Raw genomic sequence first — 22,772 nt, 5'->3', positions numbered from 1 at the left:
TCCGGCGTTGTTGCGGTTAAAGGTCGGCCAGACGATTTCCTCTTTAGCGCAGAACCCGTTGCTCTAAAGTTTAACTACCAAACTTGAATTGTTTTTCCATCCGGAATAGGATCATGTCGGCCAAGTTGAAATCGAATGCGAAATGCTCGATGAGTAGTAATCGCAGAACCACCATTACGGATATATTCCTCTATGACAAACGCGCGATGCTCACCGTGCCACGTCATTATGATTACTGAAAATGGCACGCAGTCACGCAGACCTCTATCTATCTATACCCGGAATACCATTTTATTTATAAATAGCTTTAAATATAAACGTCTTAAAATACGGGAGGTTTTTTTGCCGGACCTTGTACCTACTACAGTACTACCTACCAGTATGATTAATAATTACGTATTCCAAAATAATTATTTCCCATACCTACTATACCTGTACAATCCACACAAAAGAAAGTACTGTTTACCGATTTCAAAGATAGATTTAGCTAGATAGTTAACTGGTACAGCCATTAATTATATAAGTCTTTCCTAAAAAAAAACAAATCTGTATGATATAAAAGATCTTAATATATTATCTCGAATACACACGATAACAGGATTTCGAATAGACAAATAAATTTAGGAGGTACCCTGACTTCCCCGTCTATTTTTTTTCCAAATTAAGCACAAGTCTACAAAAAAAAAAATTAGTTATAACTTATAAGTTATAACTCAATTTCGTTACAGATAAAATGTGTCAATAAAATTGATTTGTGTTTAGCAGTTCATAGGTTCATAGATTTTAAAAATAATAAAAAATTCAAAACGTCTGAAAATATGTACATGAGTTCGACAGAAAAAAATAATATTAAGTGAAGATAAATTTAATCATAATAATTACTTCTAGTTTCATCCATTAATTGTTAGAGTTATCTTCACAGTTTTATACTAATGAGTAATTATATTTTGCATGAATAGTTATTGCAAATTACAAATTGCACTGTACCTAGTTTTAACACAATACCATTAGGTACAACTATTTATAATTGATAAATATATATATTTTTTTTTGAATTAAGCCTCGGCAACTATGACCATTGGCAACAAAGAGTTTAACTCTAAATTATTTACATGTTATATAAGTTACATATACTATTGATAAGGCTGGACTTAGTAATAAATGTTATCATGTGATGTCTGGGTGGGGGGCTTCTGACAGAATGTTTGAAATGTCTGCTTCTCGTCTATGCGTTACATATGAAAGGCATTCAGTTATGATGTGTTTGATTGAGAGAGGAGTACCGCAGATGGCACATAGAGCTGAATCTTCATTCTTCATCAGATACTGGTGGGTTATCGATGTATGTCCTATACGAATTCTTTTGATTGAGGTTTCCATTTTTCTTGAGAAGTCTGGCGGAGAGGGCCATGCGTGGATGGTATTTTTAATTTCGTTTAATTTTGAGGTACCTTGTTTCCATGCCCGTTGCCATATGTTGTTTAATATTATTCTAGTTATGAATTTTGCGTCATGTAGGGTAAAACAATTAAGTCTAATGGTATTACTGGAGGTAATTGCTTGACGTGCTTTTTTGTCAGCTACTTCAATTGATAAATATGTTTTATTATCATGAGGTGTACTACCTACTACACATTTTAATTTTAGTTCATACTCAGTCATTTGATTCTTAGTTAAATAATAAATATTTAACTAACATAGATGATTTCGCATCAAAATAAGTTCGTCGCTATGTCTTATAGATTAATACTATACACTTTAAGCATAAAAAAAAATTCTTATTCATTTAATTGTCTTATTAATATCCAAATAATTTTTGTAATTTTATATTTTATATATTACAATTTAAGTTAAATATCTAAAATGTGTGTCCATAAATTCTTAAATATATTTTTTAATTTCTTATTGTTAATTTTAATTAATTTGATTTGTTGAGTTTATACGAGTTTAATGTAAACTTACATTTTTTTCTGAAGGGGACTGCAATAAACGGACCTAGGATGGCAGTAGCTCAAAATTCGGCCCTACGTTCGTTATATGTTAAGTACCTATGGATATTATGCAGTATACGTTATCTGTTGGTGCAGTGGCATATCACAATATAGCTACAATGCTACATAAACATGGTGGACAATGCAAAGCGGTTAGTCCAGGTTAGGTTAGGTAACCTATCATTGAACCCGAAACCACTCCATTTTCGTTAGCTGGAATAAAAAAGGTGTTGTAAACTGTCACATCTGCAAAATTCATGAATTTAAAAATTTATTAATTTCTAGATATGGTGTGTAAAATATGTTCGAGTTTTTTAATTGCCATGTTAGGCGGTAAATATCGTATTTTGGGAAACAATGGCTTACATTTTTTTTAAAACTTGAATATTTCTAACTCAGAAATAACAATCGTATCCACATAAAACCGAAGACACTAAGTCTCCATATTTTGAACGAGTTCACCTTGATGAAAGTTGGATCAAACAGATCAATTCAAGTAGGTGGTATTGCAGTAAGAACGCCTAATGGAAATCGAATCTGTCGCCGTCTTGACTCTATACCGATTATCGACGAATGAAGATAGCGTGTACAAGTTTAAAATATTCATATTAAACAGAGGGAGAATGTTTGCGGCTGTATCAAATAAAAAGTATACAATTTATCGTTAAATTGACCGTCAACTACGACAGCCTATCGCGTACACACACGCACATGCACACACTCACATAGTCGCTGCACTTATATAATCATTATCCGTAATAATGTAATATTAAACTGTGAATTTAAAAAAAATAATTTTTATACTTGTTATCGACATTGCCTTCAACTGATTACGCTAGCGCGTTGTAATTTATCTAGCCGCCCAAAAATAGTCATTCTCTTGTCATACCATCATCTGTCATAAAGTGAGATATTTCACCTTAATATCGGCGTTTTTTACGGTACAACAATTTCAACAACTAATATGAAAATTGCACTTTTTAATTAATATTGTATACGCGCTACAAATCGGTAGTCGACGGTAATTTGTATTATTATATTGGTTCTAATAGACGAATCGCACGTAGGTATACGTCGTGTGAATTAATTAATGTGATTATTTTTTTTCTTTTATTATTTATATGTACCAATGTGAATAGAGAATTGTATACTGATTTTGGTAGCAACTGGACTATTTCCGCAGTAGTGAGTACCTAATAACTATTATTTTAAGTATTTAATACCACTTATTATTAGATATAGGAAGGTATAGGTAACTATTAAAATGTTAATACTTGTTGAGTCAAAGGGTTGCATTTAAAATATGGTAATAATAATGATAATATGTCAGCTAATCACGCTATAGTCGTGAATTATAATACTATTTGTTAACATGTATGCTTACTAATATGAGCCATGACTCATGAGGACTGTAACTATAATCATAATACTTATATTCTTACTGAAATAGTCACGAATTTTTATATTGATAAATGATAATATTTGTATAATTAAAAAGTATTTCAAATATATAAATATAACATAATTAAATATTGCATTAGAAATGTTATACAATCACTAAACTAATTTGTATACCTGTTAATCCAGAAGACCATTAATCGTTATTATTACCAATTGTTAAATTTATAATTGTCAAAAATTAAATTAATCATCTGAAATTATGTTACCATTTTTTATTTTTTATTTTTTGACGTATTATTAGTTAAGTTAATTTTTACCTTCGTTGAAAACTAAAGATGAAATAGAAAATGCTGCCTAAAACCTTGTTATCTCAATGCAGACAGCTGTCTTTAACTCTTCTCTCACCAACAATCGAAACCTCTCAGTTAAAAGGAACTTACTAACTGCCTCCTTATATAAAACACAAATTTTCTAAAAACACAGAATCCATTCTCGGGAGGATCCGGTCTACCATTTGAGAAACGTATACAAATTCACATATCCAATGTAATTAAAAAACTAATACAAGCCCTAAAATCCGACAGTTTCAAGTCTAAATATCAAACCCTAAGTACACGATGGATCTCTGTAGAAATGAACTAAAGATTTAATGAAAATAAAAAGAGATTTTCAACTCTACATCCGAATCCCAAACCAAGTAGTTCAAATAAGATGGTTAATTTTCCAAACAGCCCACTACGTGAAACAAACAGCTGCCTGCCTAAAAAAAAATATACAAAACTAAAATAATTTAGGCATTTGAATCGATTACCTTCTACTTAATAACCTCTGTCCCTTGGTACGTTTCCGAAAACTCACTCCACAATTACAAACGAGAGTGTTTATATTTTATTTAAATATTCACAACTATTATTTACTCTATGTTTCTTTTTTTGTTTTTTAAGCAAGTAACAAGCAGAGAATACATAACCATAGACGATGTGCAGAAAAAAAACTTATATGAAGTGACTTCTTCGGACTTCAACAATGGCCAATGAAAATAATTATATGGCGTTGCTGTATTTTATAACATTTATTCTATTTATTTGTTGGTATTATCGACAAAAATATTGTGTTACAAGTATGAACACCTATACATTTTAATTGTATAGTGCCTACATATTTATAATGTTAAAAACCAAAATTATTCCATAACCTGATAGCATAATCTATGCACAGAAAATTCTCATTTGGTTCCCGAAAAAGTAAATACATTTAAGAATTAAATTTTTAGCCACAACTTACAATGAACCTATTCAGTTACCAGTTCTTATATTCTATAATTCGTTGACCAATCTAGAGTCATTGCACTATTCAACGAGTATCGGTTAGGATTTAAGAAAAAATTATAATTATTTCGTTTCCTTAATCAATAAACAATAAAAACAAATGATTGTTTCGTTTGATGTTCAACAATATTATCATAGTTGTATCAGAAAAACTGTATAATATTATAGAGCTTAGTTCATAGGTTAGGTTTAGGTATACATTATATTATGCGCAAATAACAAATATGTAATTATTTTTTGTTCTCTGTTTATTAATAAACTGATTTTGTTTTAGAAACAAATAATATAGAAATATCAAATCATTCAAATGAAATTCAACTGGATGATGGTGGATACTTACCTAGGACCAACAATGATCAACAGCGTTGTTTAGTGCCATTAAACGTTGTAAATAGTTTGGAGTATGAAAATATATATAATCCGTTGCATGAACAACCTCGTTCACAATATAATGCTGGACAAACTTCTAGAATCAATATTTCCACTACACGAGCCACAATTTCACCGTTTAGTTCTAGCTTAAATTATGTGGAGCTTCATTCGTCTAACGTAGCTTCTTTTTCAAGATCTCTGCTCAACGACCCGCCGCCGCCTTCTTATGACGAGTGCATGGCGAGTTCACAACCAACATCTCATACTGTTAATTTACCAGTGAATTAAGGGAATATTAATGTCCATCCATGTGTATCTATGATATTTTAAGAAGAGAACAAGAATTGTTCACAACATTATCTGAATTCAAAATCGTGTAAGCTGGGGTTTTGGAACTTGTATTGTAGATAACGATAACTTATTATATAGGTACTAATACTAAATAATTATTATTCATCTTACTAACCAATTATTGTTGGATGATTTTTTTTCTATCAAGAGATGATCAATATTTATATGTCAAATAATTGTATGGTATTTGTAGTTATGTCAAAAATAATGTGTATTTATACAAATATATGGTCGAATATATATATAAATCTATAGAAAATATTTATTTATTTAATCATACACAATTTATTATTGTGATATTCATCATTATGCATGTATTATATTACATACTATTAAGATATAGTAAACCTTACTAAATCAATATTAATATATTATACCGATTACCGAATGATTTAATGTTATAGTAAAATATCTTAACCTCATTCAACTGTAGACTTGTAAACGATTGATATGAACGATGAAAAAAGAAACATATTTAGTGTTAATTTTTTAATTATTTAATATTGATCGGATACACAATGTACCATATCACTGAGTTAGGTCTCTGTAATGGATAAATCACTGTATGCGAAAAACGATATTGAGTGGAGATGGTCTATCAGCTTATTGTCATTGAAATATATTACTGCCATTAATTATAGTTATATTATTTATTTCACCATTTATAATAATCCGGTTAATGGAATAAACTATACATAGGCAATTGCTTAAAAAATGTTATTACGTTTATAAAATATAATGATATACATAAAAGTTGCACTTTCTCCCTAAAAATATTTTTGAACTACGATAAATTAAATCAAATTGTGAATTTTTTCATTCAAAAAGTAGACGTTTGTATCTCTATCGCGGTATGCGCCTAGTCTTGAAAGATTTTGAATAGTTTAATTATTGAAAAATAAATGAGAGGTTAAATTGTTACCTGATGAGATACAAACCATTAAGACATATTAAAACTGTTAACTAGGTTAAGAAAACATATTTTATGTGATATTATAATATGCGACACAATTTAGTACACTAAGTCTTAGTCAGCAAGTTTTAGTAGACTGGAAACAATGTGTAGCAACATAGGAAATAGCTGATTAAGCTATAATATCATACAATAATAATAATAATAATAATGTATTGAGCAACAACAATGCATACATACATAGAAATAACATAACATATCAAAAAGTTGAGAGCACAGCCAATAAGCAAATAAATGCTTGCTGAGCTGAGTTCAAAATCCATGATGCGGCCACTGTAGGACACAAAGGTAATAAAGTGTTCTATTTTAATCGTGTGTGCGTTTTAGTGTAAATCGGAAGTGATTATAACTACGACAGAGTGGCGTTCAACTCACTGCGACTCGTTTCATTCGAGAATAAAGAATATCAAGAATAACAATATTAAAAAATTTTTTTTTTTTTTTAAATGTGAACTTACGAGTTGAAACCACGTAAAAAAACATTCTCAAAAACATTACTACTTTTTGAAACAATGAGTGGTTCGTGACGAAAATATCACCTTGTCCTTGTGTAATATGCACGCAGATATAATTGAATCAACATTTGTGTGTGTGTGTGTGTGTGTGTGTGTGTGTGTGTGTGTGTGTGTGTGAGTGTGTGTGTGTGTGTGTGTGTGTACACTGACTTTGTAGTTTCGCGAGTATAAGAGTGTTTGGGTGGGTACCTCAACCCCGCACGATGTTTTCGATATATTTATTCGGGTGTATTAATCATTGCCACGATTTTCGAATTTGTATTTTATTGCATACAGATGGAGCTCAATTTTCGTGAATTTACGATTTACGTGTGAGCTTGAAGACTATATTTTTAGTTTTCTCGAGTACACGCGAACAACATATTTGTCGTTTATGGTTAGTATACGTACGTAATATTCGTGACATTTTGGATTTATCTTTATCTATGTGTGTATATTGCGTAAGATGAATACGGTATTTTGACTTGATGTGTGTCATTGTTATATACCTACACACTATATTTTGACTTGACGTGTCGCGCGTGTGTTTATGTACATAATATATTTTGAGTTTACGTGTGTACATGACATATTATGTGCTATGTGTCATATTATATTGTACCTACCCGACATTTTGGATAGATGAGGTACTATAGGTAGGCACATGATGTGTGTACAATGTGAATTTCGATATTTTGACTTGGAATAAATGTGTGAGGACAATATTTATATTTTTTTTTTACCATTTACATTTGTGTAGCACATACCCATTGCCTAAGGAGAGTACGATTTTTTCACTTACCGTGTGCGTGCACATACTATATTTTGGATTGACATGTGAAGGTGTACAATGTATTAGTTTACGTTTATACGTTTCTGAATTCCTAGAGTGAACACGATAGTGTTTTGAGTAAACGTGTTCTTTTACGGTTATACTGTTTTACTGCGTATTTTGAGAGTAGGTACATTATGATTTACAATTTATAACATTATTGTACATGTGTATTGTGTACCTATGGGCATTAGGTCTAACATAAAGGTTCGTATTCAATATTTATTATTTTATTTTGTATTACTTATTTAAAGTTCTATTTTTCTTTAATTTTAAATGATAATAAGGTTTTATTCATATTTTTTGGTACTTAATTTCCATAATATAAAGAGAACAGTTATAACCGTTTGGGTTTTTATGTTTTATTAGTATCTTAAAGATGCAGCTATTACTTATGAACTTTTATAATAAATTTCTTTGTTTTTTACGTATAGGTACATCATCTAATTTTTTTCACTATTCATTTGCTAAAATAAAATAAAAATTGACATAACTTTTTATTTTTTGTAATGATAGGTAGACACATTTGTACATAGGGTTTTTTTGTGTTCATTCTTGATGTTTATGTTTTTGTGAATCAAATAAAAAATAAAAAAACTTAGCAAACATTTTTATGCAATATACGTTTTATATGCAGGGTGATTCACCAAGTATGCTCACTTCCTTTTTTCTTCAATTATTCAGTTATTCAAAATCAGATTTTTGAAACTTTTAAATATACTTCGAGACAATACTTTCAAATTCTTGAGATTTTTTGTACTTCTTAAGGAATGTCTTTGGTGGATACAATCTTCTGTTTTTCAAATGAAAACACCCCTTTTAAACTGTAAATTATACAGTGGGTAATTTTTTAGAAATTCTAAAAGAAGAATAAGAATCAAAATTCGTACGAGTAGTTTTTAAACAACTAAAGTTTGTAGTGCCACAGGACACTCCATAAATGCTACAAAAAAATTTAAGAATTTGAAAATATGGTCTTTTCGTTTATTTAAAAATTATAAAATCCAAATTTGAATAGTTTCATTATTTAAGGAAAAAATGGGCGTAATCATGCTTGGTAAACCAACCTGTATGTATATTTCTTGATTCAAAATGAAACTCTCAATTCAATCGATTATAACTTAAGGCTTTTAACGAACTATCATTCTTACACAATATGTACAATTAAGTAGCAAATAAATAACCTTTCTTTTGCATCTTTAATTTATTTCTATTATTCCATTAAAATATTAAAAATTATTGTCTATGATTTGTCTTTTAAATTAGGTGGCATGCAGAGCATTACCACCGATCAATGTGTAGAAAAAAAACATAATTTATATGAAGTGACTGCTTCTAACTATGACTGCATGGGATGAGGATATTATAATATTAATTTTTATGTTTTGCAGTTGTTCAATAACTATTTTGATACTTACGTATTGCTACTGCAACATTTCAAGTATGGATTTAATATTTTAACTTAATAGTATCTATTTATAATGTTAATATCGATATACACGGAATTATTTCCTAATCTAATGAATGATATCACAAATCACTATCTATATACGGAAAATTCCATTTTGATCCCAAAAGGTTCTTACAATTAAGAAGTAAACTGGTAGCCATAAAAGCTTTTCCCTAACAACGCAATTTGCAAACGGAGCGGATTTTACTCAAATCTTGAATGAGTGTATCAATTTACTATTTAAGAAGTGAACAAAACGAAATTTTGATTTCTTTTTTAATTCTCATTGGCCCCATACAAGTACAATAATTATTAGTCATCTAGTATAATGATGTAGTTTCTGTATATTCTAATTGTCTGTACATTCTAGAGTCATTGTCCTTTATATAGAGTACCTAAGGGTTGGGTTGCTAGGTTATTATAATTATATATATATATATTTTATTATTTTATGAATAATAAAAACATAATATAAGTCATTTGTTTGATTAATCAAGTGTCAAAAAATTAAAGTAATTATCCTAAACCTTTAAACATTTTACTATCAGAAATGAGTTGTATCAAAAAAACTGTATGATATTATGATTTGTTTGTATGTGAGAATAAAAAATACATAGTCTATTATATATTATATTGTATTATATTATATATTGTTCTCTATTTAATTATATTATTAACTAATAGTTAATTTTGTTATAGAACCTGAAGTATCGAATCCTTTGAATGAAATTCAAATGGATAATCGCAGACACTTAACTAGCATCAACAGTGACCAACAAAGTTGTTCGGCGACGTTCAATATTGTTTTAAATGGTTTGGAGTATGAAATCATGTATGATCCGTCGTATGGACAATCTCATCAGCCATGTAATTCTGCACAAACTGCTAGAACTAACGTTTCCACTCTACGAACCGCAAATGCCCCATTTCGTTCTGGCCTAAATTATGCGGAGCATAATACATCTAATGTAACCTCAAGTTCAAGATCGCCTCTAGATAATCCACCGCCTTCATATGACGAGTGTGTGGCGAGTTCACGTCTAACACCCCATATTACCATTGATTTACCAGTAACTTAGGAAGATATTGATTTTTAAATCAATTTATATCGACGATAATATGACGAGAAGTGAACAAGATTTTCAAACAACATTATCTGAACCCGTTAATTTATGCTCTGAAGTTTTGATATTGGATTTTTGTGTTCAATGATATAGGTACCTATTATACCAATATTAAATAATTATTGGTAGGTAGTATTTACTCTATTATGTTAACCAATAAATTATCGTATATTTTTTAAATTAGTAACTATGTGTTATCAATATTTAAACAAAAAGGAAATACTACGGACATGAAAACTTGGTTGAAACCACGGTAGATTATATAGTCTATATCTATCTGCCGTGGTTGAAACTAAATATAATTTTTCATTAACTGCAGACGTACGATGCCTTACATTTGTACATACCAACACACGAGGAAATTAGGTAGGTATGCAAATGTACAGCCTTTAAAAACTCATAATTTATGATAGATAATATTGTGTCCAATAAATATCAGATCGAATTTATAAAGTGGATGTTTAACCTCCACCCTGAATGTTATCAATATATTAGATAATAATATATTTATGAATTAATATAAATCAATCATATAAACGTAAATTGTACAACAAATATTGTTTTTCCTTCATAATCATAATCATTAGTGGATTAAGTAGGTATATTTTAATCCTCAAAACAATTAATTTAGTTTACTTAATAATAAACCATAATAGTAACTGTTGTAAAAAATATAGTAACAAATATAAAAGAATATTGTTTTATGTTTGTGTATCTGTAAAGGTATAAAGGATTGAGCTTAAAATGATATTATTATCTACCTTACTTTACGCTTTGGAAATGTTATTAATCGGGTTAAATAGAATATGTAGATCTACTTAAAGATATCTACGCATTTGAATAATCATGCCACTATAAATTGTTGCCGTGCTACACGGATTAACAGTATCTCCATACAACCAAAATGTTGGGAAGTCAACTGGCCAGGTTTAGATACATAATTGATCAGTGCACCAAGTATCAATTAACATACAGTCCTAAAATAAACGTTTATATACTAATTTTGTATCATAGGATTGATTTTATGAGTTTTAAAATATTTTCGTTTATTGCTTGACCATCAAAATTCATAATGGACTTATTTCTTACTTGATAGGCATTATCAGAAGCAAAATTACAGTTTATCCATTTCTAGGGAGATACTGATTTTTTCTTTAAAATTATATATCATATTTTATAAGGAAATGGAAACATCTAATAAGTAATTACCAACTTAGTTATTACTAGTAATTATTTAATTTAACTTATAATTTATTAGTGCAATACATTCGGTATATAATATTATTATATAGGTACAAATAAGTTGCAAACACTTTTGACCAAGTAACTACATTTTACTTCAACTAACAATCTCTAAAATAGTTTTTAAAATAATAAAAAATTATTCAACCAGATTGACATCTTTATAATAATAATTATCATTCAGTATATTAACACTTTTAATTTTCGTTATCATTGTATAAATCTGGTGTTTTCAAAGTATACGGAAAATCCACCTAGAATTGTTTCCTAGTTTCTGGTGTTAAAAGAAATGTTTTTATTATACTTTCCTTTTTGCTTGGATGCATATCAAGAACTCTTTGTTTGGTCTGGTTTAGAGTGTTTAGACATTATATTTTTAATGATGTTGTTTAAAAAAAAATTAAGTTTTGCAAATAGACAATATTCACTGTAGTCATTTAAGAATATAGTTCATCCCTCTTTCTGACTTTATATGAATAATGTCACTAAACATTGGTCATATATTTTCCTCGTTAAATTTGTTAACAGAACATTCAGATTTCCAATCATAGATGTCTTTAAGAGCCATTCTTCTCTTTGCATCTACATGTCCACTATTGTATTTATGATGAAATCATATACTTAACTATTATTTTTTTTAATGTTGACTCGACTTAGTGATGGAGACACGAATGAGCGTCCAAACTCAAAGGAAAACAAATTAATTTCAGTTCTTTCGATTTCATTTGAATTAATAACATGCATCAAGAATGTCAGTACTCAGAAGGCACTAATTTTTATTTTATGTTGCATAGTTATCCAGCCATATTGAAATATTATTAACATCTTCATTGAATAAAAGAAACTAAAAAAAAACAACTTGTCAAATCCTCCTGTTTTCCTCCAGACACACCTTTTATCATATGATAACCAAAGGTTTTATTTTATTTTTATAAGGTCGAATTATGCGAAAATGAGATTTCAGCAGAAGCGTAGCCAGGATTTTGTTATGCGGGGAGGGGGAGGGCGGCTAAACACTTTTAACTCATGTTATTTAAAATTAAAAACAACAAAAAAATTAATAAAAACTTTTCATAGTACATTTTTAATTCAAATATTCTATTATACGACTAATACCAAGAAATTAACAATGCTATATTTTACTGACGCCATTCTCCTGGGAGTATTTCGGGAAAATAATGAAATCACATAATTTTCTTTAATATTTCCATTTTTGTTTATATTTACCTTAGCTAATCCATTAAGTCTTTTTTCTGATATCGTGTATCGTAATTAAGTTTTCATGCTAGTGAATGTAGAAAATGTCCTTTCAGGAGTGGACGAAGTTACTGGCAAAGTTGTAAATAATTGCAAGAGAAATTCTTATTGGTTTGTAGATTGGTACAGTGAGAAAGTGATTATATAGTAGACCTTGGTTTTGGTAACTTATTTTGTTTCCATTGTTCCCCCCCCCCCCATATAAACAGGTATTATCAAACATGGTAACATGATGTTGTTAACTGTAGTTGTTCTATGAACGTGATAAGAAATTATATGACATTTTATCGATAGCCAGCTGGTTTAAACGTATTTATCTAGAATTCTAGAACATGGTTTCTTAAGAAATAATTAATTTCATATCATGGTTTGATAACTGAAAAAAAATACTGATAACATATATTAACGTTGATTTGCGTTAATGTAATTACTATTTTAAATATTTAAAATTTGTAAGACAATTTCCATATTTTAATTTAAATATTTCAAACCAATATAAAACATACGGCCAATGGGTGGAGGGGGCGGCTATAGCCCCTTTAGCCCCCCTTGGTTACGCAACTGGATATCAGCCCTGTAAAAAAAAACAATATGAGATAGTATCACTAAGAAAGTTAATTATGAAAATAATGTATACTACATACAAAAAGTTGAGAAGTCACTAAGTCAGGCAATGCAATGCAATGCTCCCTAATTTCGGTTAATGTAAACAAAAAGAGTCGAAATATTTTGGAAATTATATCATGTATTGATAATGCTAAATAATTGCTAACATAAACATTTGGTAAAAACTCCAAGTATTCAGCTTGATGGCTGATGAATTTTTATTGACTATAGGCACCTATCAGAAATGTTCGTCAATATTTATAAAACTATAAAAATGTAGTTATTACGTAATAACGATAATAATTAACAATTAAATTTGTATTTGAATTTAAAATTTAAATCATTTGTAGCACACGTAATGCTCCAAGCATGCTTACGTTAAAAACTGTTGATAAAAACATAGGTACAATACGACAAAAAAATTTCTTCATTACAGCTGTATTTCCACTCCCCTACTACAATTACTAATTATTATTATTATTATTACTATTATTAATATCGTATTACCTGTCACCGACGTTCGACGATATACTTTAGTACGCACTCAGTACATTTCGAGACCGAAAGGTTCCGCAGATTATATCAATAATTATGTCGATATATTAATTGTGCACGTTTTGTACGATGTACCATGTATTAATTCTGTACACACTAGTTTTATGAACGTTTTACAATATTATAATAATTATTGTGATGGATTCGTTACCTAAGATCTTCCTTCACGTAAGTTTTAAAACTCGTCTTTTAATACCTAATTAATGTTAAATTACATTTCGTATTAATGTAAATAATGTTTCATGTTTTCTTATTCACTTATAATCAATTTTAAATATTATTGTTATTGGAACAAAAACAAAATATTAAATATTAATGATAGAATTATAATAATAAGTATAATATCTAGGTATATTTCCAAATTATTTCGATATGAATTAGTGGAAACAATTGGGTATCAGGTGACCTTTATATTGGTGCGAACCGAGCACAGATCATAATCATTTTCAAATATAATATTATTTGTCATTTATTTAAAATTCAAAATACATTCCAAACAACAAGGTCCAAAATTAATGTATTTTATTTTTATTTTCAATTGGACCTATATCAAATTGTTTGATGGAAATTTTAGTTATCTTTATTATATTATATCAAACTATGCATCATAATCGAATCATATTAGAGTAAAATGTTTTTAGATGTCGTAGTGGAATCTAATTAAAATATTATTTGTTTATGAATAAAAATTGCAGGTTAGTTAAACACATAAACATTTTATAAGCCAGTGGTGTATGTCTTTTCAATCGAATATGAGTATTTTTTTTATTTTATTGATACTAGGATGGAGTCAGATATCAGGTAAGAAATATCACACCAATAAAATATAACATTTTTTATTTTTAAACTCATTTTTTTCTCTAGGTAATTATGCCATTGCCTTGTTTATAGTTGACGATAACGAAAACATGTTTACAATGAATAACGAGTCGTGTATATCTTGTATTTGTAAACCTATGGCCAAAAATTGCAATGAAGTATGTATAATAACGGCAGACAAATATGTTTGAATTTATTTGATTAGATTTATTTAATAATAGTTAGTTTTTATTTTTAAAATAGACATAATTATTATGATACGTTCATTACAACCTAGCGGTGTACCAATTACAATTTTGAAACAGATAAATAACTATACACTTATTTTGAAGTAAATACGACTCAATAATACGAATATCAATAATTCAATATACAAGATACGGAAAAGTTGAGATACAAATTTATTTTCATGTTTTTTAAATAACTAAAAAAATGAGACATTATAATTGCAAAATACTTATTTAAAAACGCAATTGCAATTTATTTGAAAATTATCACAAATATCAATCTTACATTACACATGTACTATTCGTTAAAAATGTTAAAAAAAATCATTTATGTATTATATAATATAAATTCTTAACAATATTACTATTCATTGAGTGTTCTAAACTTACAACATTTTTTTAAAGTCTTGTAATAAAAACATATTATAGTAAGACGAATGGCTGGTAATTTGGCCACATTTTGTCGATCTACTTCGTGTACAGTATTTGCTTACATTTTATTGACCTTGGGTCTTGGGCCACAAATTAAATATTTTATTTTAATGGGTACACGGACTTTCGGCTAAAGATGTATAATACGAAAAAATACAAACATATAACATTTATTAATTCCAGTTAGGTTATATAGCAGTATAATCATTTTTTTTTAAATAAATATAAAACTATCTTCATAAAATTATTCAAATAATAATAATTTTGTTTTCACAAATTCAAACCGGGTTTCCTTTTTTCTGTATTTTTTAATTTCATTAACAATATAGTTATTTCAAATTCAAGTTCATTTTCTGCCTCATCATGTTAATACACTATAACCTCTAATTTGAATGCAAACTTCTGCTTGTTGTTCTTCTAACCGGATTAAATAATAAAAAACAGATTAAAATACTGACCCAATCTCCGGGTCTACCAACTCTATACCTGTTTTGTAAAACTTAAGAATGATCCGATTCCAGGACGTCCTATAATTTATGTTGTTAACTTACTCGTTATTCTTTAAAATAAATGAGCTTATTTAAAAAAAATCAACTACCTAATCTATAGACTAAAGTATAATTTTATTTTCAGCAAATACGCATTTAAAGTCTATAGTTATAATAATCGATTCAAAATGCATATTTGCTGAAAATAATATGTAATAATTTGTAGATTTTTATGAAGTTTCTACAGGTGTTTACTAAATTTAAATCTAGGAAGTGTGCACAGATCCAACAAGTATTAATTTATGCAAAAATAAAACTTATCAAGCGAATACTGAATTTAGTGCTCCGGACACATCGTTTAGTTTGCGCAATATTGGATTTATATTCAAAATGTTTATATGCATGTGTATAATGTATTTGTTTATAATACACGCATCTGGAGATTGTTTCGAATCAAGTATGATTAATATTTTTATTTTACACTACAAAATTACTATAAGATATAATAATATCTATAATATTGAAATAGTTTCTGAAATAATAGTTTAGAATATTATATTTGATATAAAAAATAATATTTATTAACAAATATCAAATTTTTTTAATTACAGAACAATCATAGGCGCAATTAGGAGGGTTTTGAGGGTGGGGTTTAGCCTCCCAGTTTTATCCGTATCCCCCTCAGTTTTTTAATCATATTTTAGTTTTAAATATTAATTATCAGAGTTATATTTCCACAAGACACTCCTCATAAGTATCTGTATGCAAAAAATATCAAGAATTTGAAGTGTGGTCTTAATATTCAAAAATTCCAAATATCTGATTTTGACTACCCGCTGTATGCATTATTGGAGTAAAGATGGCACCACCCCTTGGTGAATTAACTTTTTTACACAAATATACGGTATTAGGTATACCTACTATATGATGTATACCTACCTGTATGTAAAAATGACTATGTATATGTTATGTACATAATTCCATAAATCTACGTATAATATTTTTTTTCACCGTATAGGATCTACAAGGAGAATACTTCCAAGTCTAAATCAAATTCTTTCAGATGACGGTCTACCGTCCACTAACAGCGACGACCGAAGTTGTATAATGCCGTTGAACGTCCATTCGGGACACGACAACGACATTGATGACCCGCCTCCTTCGTACGACGATACGATAATCACCAGGACACCCGTCGCAAGTCCTGGGTGCACGGCACAGGGACCAGTGCACAGTCCTGATTTAAATCACTTCGAGCTCAACGCTTTTAACGGCTACGACGACGGTTCGTTTTCGGCGTCCCCGTTCGACGAGCCACCGCCGTCGTACGACGAGTTTTTGGCGACCTTCAATCGTTCGAAACCCTCGCAGGTTCACACTTATTTACTGCCGAACAGTGCCGACGATCATATCTTGTACATGACTATACCGGTCGGTGCGATAGAAACCGTTCGAGATTCGCAAACGACATTCGCATCGGAAACCGAAATGTTATGCACTCAGGTCTGATGTACCTGCCATACATTATAATATAGTCGACCTGTCGGATCCACCGGAGGTGTGTCACTTTTTTACAAACGAAGAACTTTTCATAGCTCTACGTTACAGGTTAGACCATGACTTTGGCAATAGGGGTACTGGTTTAATTCACGTGTATTATTATTATTATTATTATTATATTAATATTTCTTTGTGAAAATCTGTTTGGTCCAGTGAAATCGCTCTATATTTTCATAAAGCTTTGAAATCGAACATGTCCAGTAATTTTTGATTAACTACGGTTCAAAAAAACATTTTCAAATCGTTTCTACTTTATGTTATTCCTTAGTGACTTTGTAGTTTTTTTTTTTATTGTATTGTTTTAAAAAAATATTTCATATTTCAATTTTTAAAAACCAATACACAATACAGAATTGGTATTTTAACATTATTTTTTAAATAAATGTTTAAGCGATTTTTAAAATAATTTTATATTGTAAGTTTGACACTAAAACTAGCATTTAAAAATTCAGAAAATGGTGGTTTTCAATAATTATATTAATTATAATATTATTAATGTTTATATGTATTTAAATAATTTACAATTATCACTTAAATATTGAAAGAAGAAGTTTGGTAACCAACAACAATGTATATTATGTATAATGTATATATTATATTTCCATGACCTATGTGATATTATGAATATCTTACATAAAATAAACTTCCAAAAAATAATTAGTCGGTTATCACAGATGTACAGAACTAATTATAATTTATAAGTTATAACGATTTTACGAAGTACAGTATTGTTCTCTATATTGGACAATATATTATGGCCAATCATTTAAAACGTACTGAAAAACATTGGTATATTTTATTTATTTTAAATGTATTATATTTATGTTCATAAACTTAAATACCTAATTTGCACAATGTATCGATGTTTTTTTTTGTTTTTGTAACAGTTGCACCCAGCTTATCTGTTCAGGGTAAATTGTATTTGTTTACTTTATTTTATTTAAGGCTTAAAGTTTTATCATGTGAATTTTCGTGTTTAAAGTGTTAAAATATTTTGTAACGATACCACCGATATCTGACAACTGAAATAGTGATCTTATCTCTTTGTGATGTTAAGTTGAATAATTTTGTTCGAAAATGAAATAAAATGAATTTTTTTTTTATCTAATACCAGTCTAAGCCTATGAGAGTATTTTACATTTTTATTCACATCAATAATATACTAAAATAAAATCTATATAATTTGATTGTATATAATATATGTAAGCCCATAAGGCCATATCCAATATAACTCTACAGTTGAGACTTGAGAGTAGGGTAGACAACTGACGAGTTTGATGATGATAAAATTATATTGGTACTTTTTGGCGTTTCGATTCAGCTTTAAACACTGTAAAAACAGATTGTTCGCCCCCTGATAAAAAACAGTTTTGTTTGTACCTATCTAAGCCTCGAAAATGCAATGATTACTTAAAATAGACAAATACCTATACGATGGTATTTGGCAGAGAGGAAATAATTTAATAATTATGACTTATATGAGCCACAGCTCTCTGCAATGAAGGGCAACAAATGTTAACATTAATTTCTGGCTAAATTCCCAGTCAATATTTTTGAAGCAATTTTTTTACGAAAACATTTTAGAATCGACTTTCAAGTATTTGTTCAATTTCCTAGTAATGTTCTATAATGAATCCACTTATTTGTAATTTCATTTTGTGATAACTTGAAACTATACCTAGGTATTTAAAGTATTTAATTTATATTTGATACTCAAATGCATGTACAACGTACATTACGTATATGCACATAACACGTATAAGGTTTTTTTTTAATTTCAACTTGATATTAATTAACACGTAATATTAAATATATATATATTTTTTAGGGCGAAAACTGCTCGATTATTAGCCGGCATTACATTTTTAATATTATAAATTGTTATTATTACATACATAAATAAACTGCATTCAATTAAATCAATACGAATTATATACACTCACGATAAAAATAACAAATTGTTGTTTGAAATCTAAATTCCTAGATTATTTTAACCTAATCGGAATTTGAAAAATATATCAAATAACAGATTATACACATTCACTAAGTGTGTACGTTATACCGATATTCTTACCAATAAATCAATTGTAGGGGAAATTATTGTGACTCTAATCTAAAGTCACGTAATGCTTTAGGTATTTAGGCATGCTTGTCGCTCATAACACTAGTAAAAATCCTATTAATAATCAGGTACAATGAACAGATTAATATCATGTAAAAAATTATACACATTTTACATTATTCAGATTACTACTGTATACACAATATACTTTTAATCGGTGTATGGGAATTGGAAACGGTACGCGAAATTGTGAACAGTTCAACAGTATATTTTATACATTAAAGAGATTCTGTTTACAGTGCATCTGGTAGCTTCATAAATATGTGCTTCCATATTTTATAGAACATTTCATTTTCTTACACTCTCGACAGATGTCCAACTTAATTAAGTGATTAACGATTTTTTTATATATTTTAGTTTTTCGCCTCACTAATATTTGTATGACCAATAATATATTTTGTTTTTGTTTTTTTTTCTATAAGATATCCTATCTCTTTTTTTTTTTTTCGATCTTCTTAATAACATACAAAATTACAATACTATGCTAATCGTAAACACCTTCCTACTGTAATTCGTATATTATTATGATAATAATATATTTATAGCTATACACAAATGAGGTGTAGATATATTTTAATAAATTATCACTCATCTTGTATTTACAAACGAAGAGATCTATTTAACGTAAGATACTCGTTATTTCAGAAAATAACATTTGAAAATATTCCTCTTGCATAATTTTAGGTTACAAAACAAATTTTTTTTATTATTTTTAATCGTTCTTATTTTTTACGTTTTTAGTTTGCGGATGACAGCTCAGATTTTTAATTTCATAATCTAAAGCAGAATATTATTCGAAGTATTTCGATCCATAAAAATCAATTTTTGGTCATGCAGTTTATTAGTTATAATAGTACTTAAAGTTTATATTGAGTGGAATGGAGTGGTAGACCAACATTTTGTGGTGTGCCCCAGGTACCACTCCACTCCGCTTACCAAAACGTTAATTACCTACTTATAACTCATAAACTAGGTAGATACTCATCAAAAATTCGAATATTTATAATATCGGTCTCCATTTAATAATCCTCTTTAAACTCTTAAAATATGGGAGATAAACACAGAAAGTACTTATAGGATAAAGAGTAAATGAGCATTTTCATTTAAGTAGTAATTATTTTTTTATTTTTTCCAATTATTCATTCCATTATTCATTATTCTCAAGATATTCATTAAAATACTATATTTAATTATTTATATTATGCAAAATAGCACCATATTGCCAATTATACGGGCTATAACTCATGCATTCACCCATCATTTTAAATGTCATGATTCATATGCATGCATATCTACAGAAAGATTGTTTTTTTCGTACAAAATTAACTTTTTAAACGTGAAATATCTTTTATTCAATTTACTAGACCTAAGCATCAAATAAAGGTATTTATTTTTGTAAATTAATGATAAATTGCTCATAATTCTGACTAAGATCACATACATTTTAAGTTAAAAAATACATCAATCTGTACACAGTGCACGCTCAACAAATATAATATGTATAATTACCTACACACAAATATATTGATTTGACACGATATATGCTTGTAAAACTAATAACTATATTATATGGGATATTAACAGTTATCAGATATAAATGATAATATGAAGAAATATTATTCTATAATTGTAACACTGTTAATTTTTCTATTAAAATGTAAAATATTATTAAATACATTGTTAGGTTGTAGATACTGTTAAAGTAAGTAAAATGCATTGTCATGTAATGCAGACTATAATATACATTCTTATATTTTGTCATATATTATATGGGTTCAGGCACATTATGATTCTTAACATATTGTTATACCAACTCTTTAAAAATTACTGTAAAAAGCTTAGTTGAGTTTTAGTCAAAAAAACTAAATTTATTTATAGTAATGTATTAGTATTATGTATATCGTGAATTAAATGTAAGTACCTAACTATATAGTCTATAGCTGCTAACCTTAATATTTTAAAAATGTTTTAATCTGCAACATGTAAATACAAAAGTAATGTAGTAATTATTACAAAACCAAATATTTTTCATGAATATAGTTCTAGATATCACAACAAAAATATTAATACCTACGCATACTGTCAAATTTAATGAACATTAAAAAGTTTAATTTCTCTAACTATTCAGGTTTGTAAAATTCTTAAAATGAATACTGTATTAGAGGAACATAATATAAGTTTTAATAATATTCAATGCTTTCAAACTATAATAAGAAGTTTTGATATTAATTGAGCAGAAATTGTATGATCTCCGTAAATGTAAAATATGATACCTTTAGGAACTTTCTTTAATATCCCCCCCATAAAGCTCAACATAGTGTTGCAAATTACTAGTATATATACTTTTATTTTATTTATAATGTTTAAGTAAATTCATACCTACTGGCTGCTACTTTATATCCGTAGCTTAATAATATATATTTTGAAAATTATTCACTAAATAACAAAAAACAAATAAATCATTATTGTTGGGTATACCGTTTCGGTATAACATGTATACGAGCATGCGGCACGCGGGAAGTTTAGCCAGCTTAGGATTCCTGACAGCCGTTGAAAAATGGTAGGGGGGGGGAGAGAGAGGCAAAAACGGAGGCATGCGGACTTATCCCCCTTCCCCTTTATCACCGGAGCCTGCTGCAACAGCGCCGGATTCGTTTAGTCATACCTATCCGATGTTTAATAATAATAATAGTAATTATGATGACGATGATGATGACTTGAGCGCAGTTTATAATCCGAGTACGCGACACGGGATCGGATAACGCGGTCCGGTCGTCGTGTCCGCCATACGATGCACAGTGCACACGTTAATAATAAATAATAATAACATATCAATTAATACGTCACGTGTTTCCTAAAGAGGATTTGTCTGGACGGCCATTACCCACCGCCGCCGAGAACCCGTAAAAGTGACCAAACACGGTGATATGTATAATATCCAACTATAATAATGATATACTCGTGACGAAGGCGGTCGAGGGGATAGGTTTATGCACTTCTCGTAAAAAATATAAAAAAAATAATAATAATGTATTAATGTATTATTTATACCATTATACACCATAACAGTGCACATGGCGTGCGTGTACATTACGGTATAAACCATACTATATATTATGTATAAACCACCTAAAGGGTGACCATGATC

At 28.7% G+C, this 22,772-nt stretch overlaps 3 protein-coding genes across 4 annotated transcripts; all 3 read left to right on the top strand.

The window, feature by feature from the left end:
* Positions 1-2,276: 2,276 nt before the first annotated feature.
* On the top strand, positions 2,277-5,675 carry LOC111033938. The gene is made up of 3 exons (XM_022314942.1): positions 2,277-3,176; positions 4,337-4,512; positions 4,995-5,675. Exons 2-3 carry the CDS (start codon positions 4,419-4,421, stop codon positions 5,378-5,380), a joined length of 480 nt encoding a protein of 159 aa, XP_022170634.1. The 5' UTR covers positions 2,277-3,176; positions 4,337-4,418; the 3' UTR covers positions 5,381-5,675.
* A 1,832-nt stretch (positions 5,676-7,507) lies between these two features.
* Positions 7,508-10,801, top strand: LOC111029195. The gene is made up of 3 exons (XM_022308153.1): positions 7,508-7,949; positions 9,009-9,183; positions 9,892-10,801. Exons 2-3 carry the CDS (start codon positions 9,084-9,086, stop codon positions 10,269-10,271), a joined length of 480 nt encoding a protein of 159 aa, XP_022163845.1. The 5' UTR covers positions 7,508-7,949; positions 9,009-9,083; the 3' UTR covers positions 10,272-10,801.
* A 3,135-nt stretch (positions 10,802-13,936) lies between these two features.
* Positions 13,937-17,852, top strand: LOC111030583. Of its 2 annotated transcripts, none has more exons than XM_022310261.1 (5): positions 13,937-14,144; positions 14,672-14,777; positions 14,841-14,953; positions 16,213-16,399; positions 17,006-17,852. In XM_022310261.1, exons 2-5 carry the CDS (start codon positions 14,711-14,713, stop codon positions 17,449-17,451), a joined length of 813 nt encoding a protein of 270 aa, XP_022165953.1. In that variant the 5' UTR covers positions 13,937-14,144; positions 14,672-14,710; the 3' UTR covers positions 17,452-17,852. The 2 variants fall into 2 exon arrangements, with proteins under 2 accessions (XP_022165953.1, XP_022165872.1); XM_022310180.1 differs by having other exon boundaries at positions 13,938-14,144; positions 16,961-17,852.
* Positions 17,853-22,772: the final 4,920 nt, after the last annotated feature.

The sequence above is a fragment of the Myzus persicae genome, unplaced genomic scaffold (genome assembly GCF_001856785.1).
Source record: "Myzus persicae strain clone G006 unplaced genomic scaffold, MPER_G0061.0, whole genome shotgun sequence".
Taxonomy (NCBI): Eukaryota; Metazoa; Arthropoda; class Insecta; order Hemiptera; family Aphididae; genus Myzus; species Myzus persicae.
This window is presented reverse-complemented; position numbering and strand designations above follow the sequence as displayed.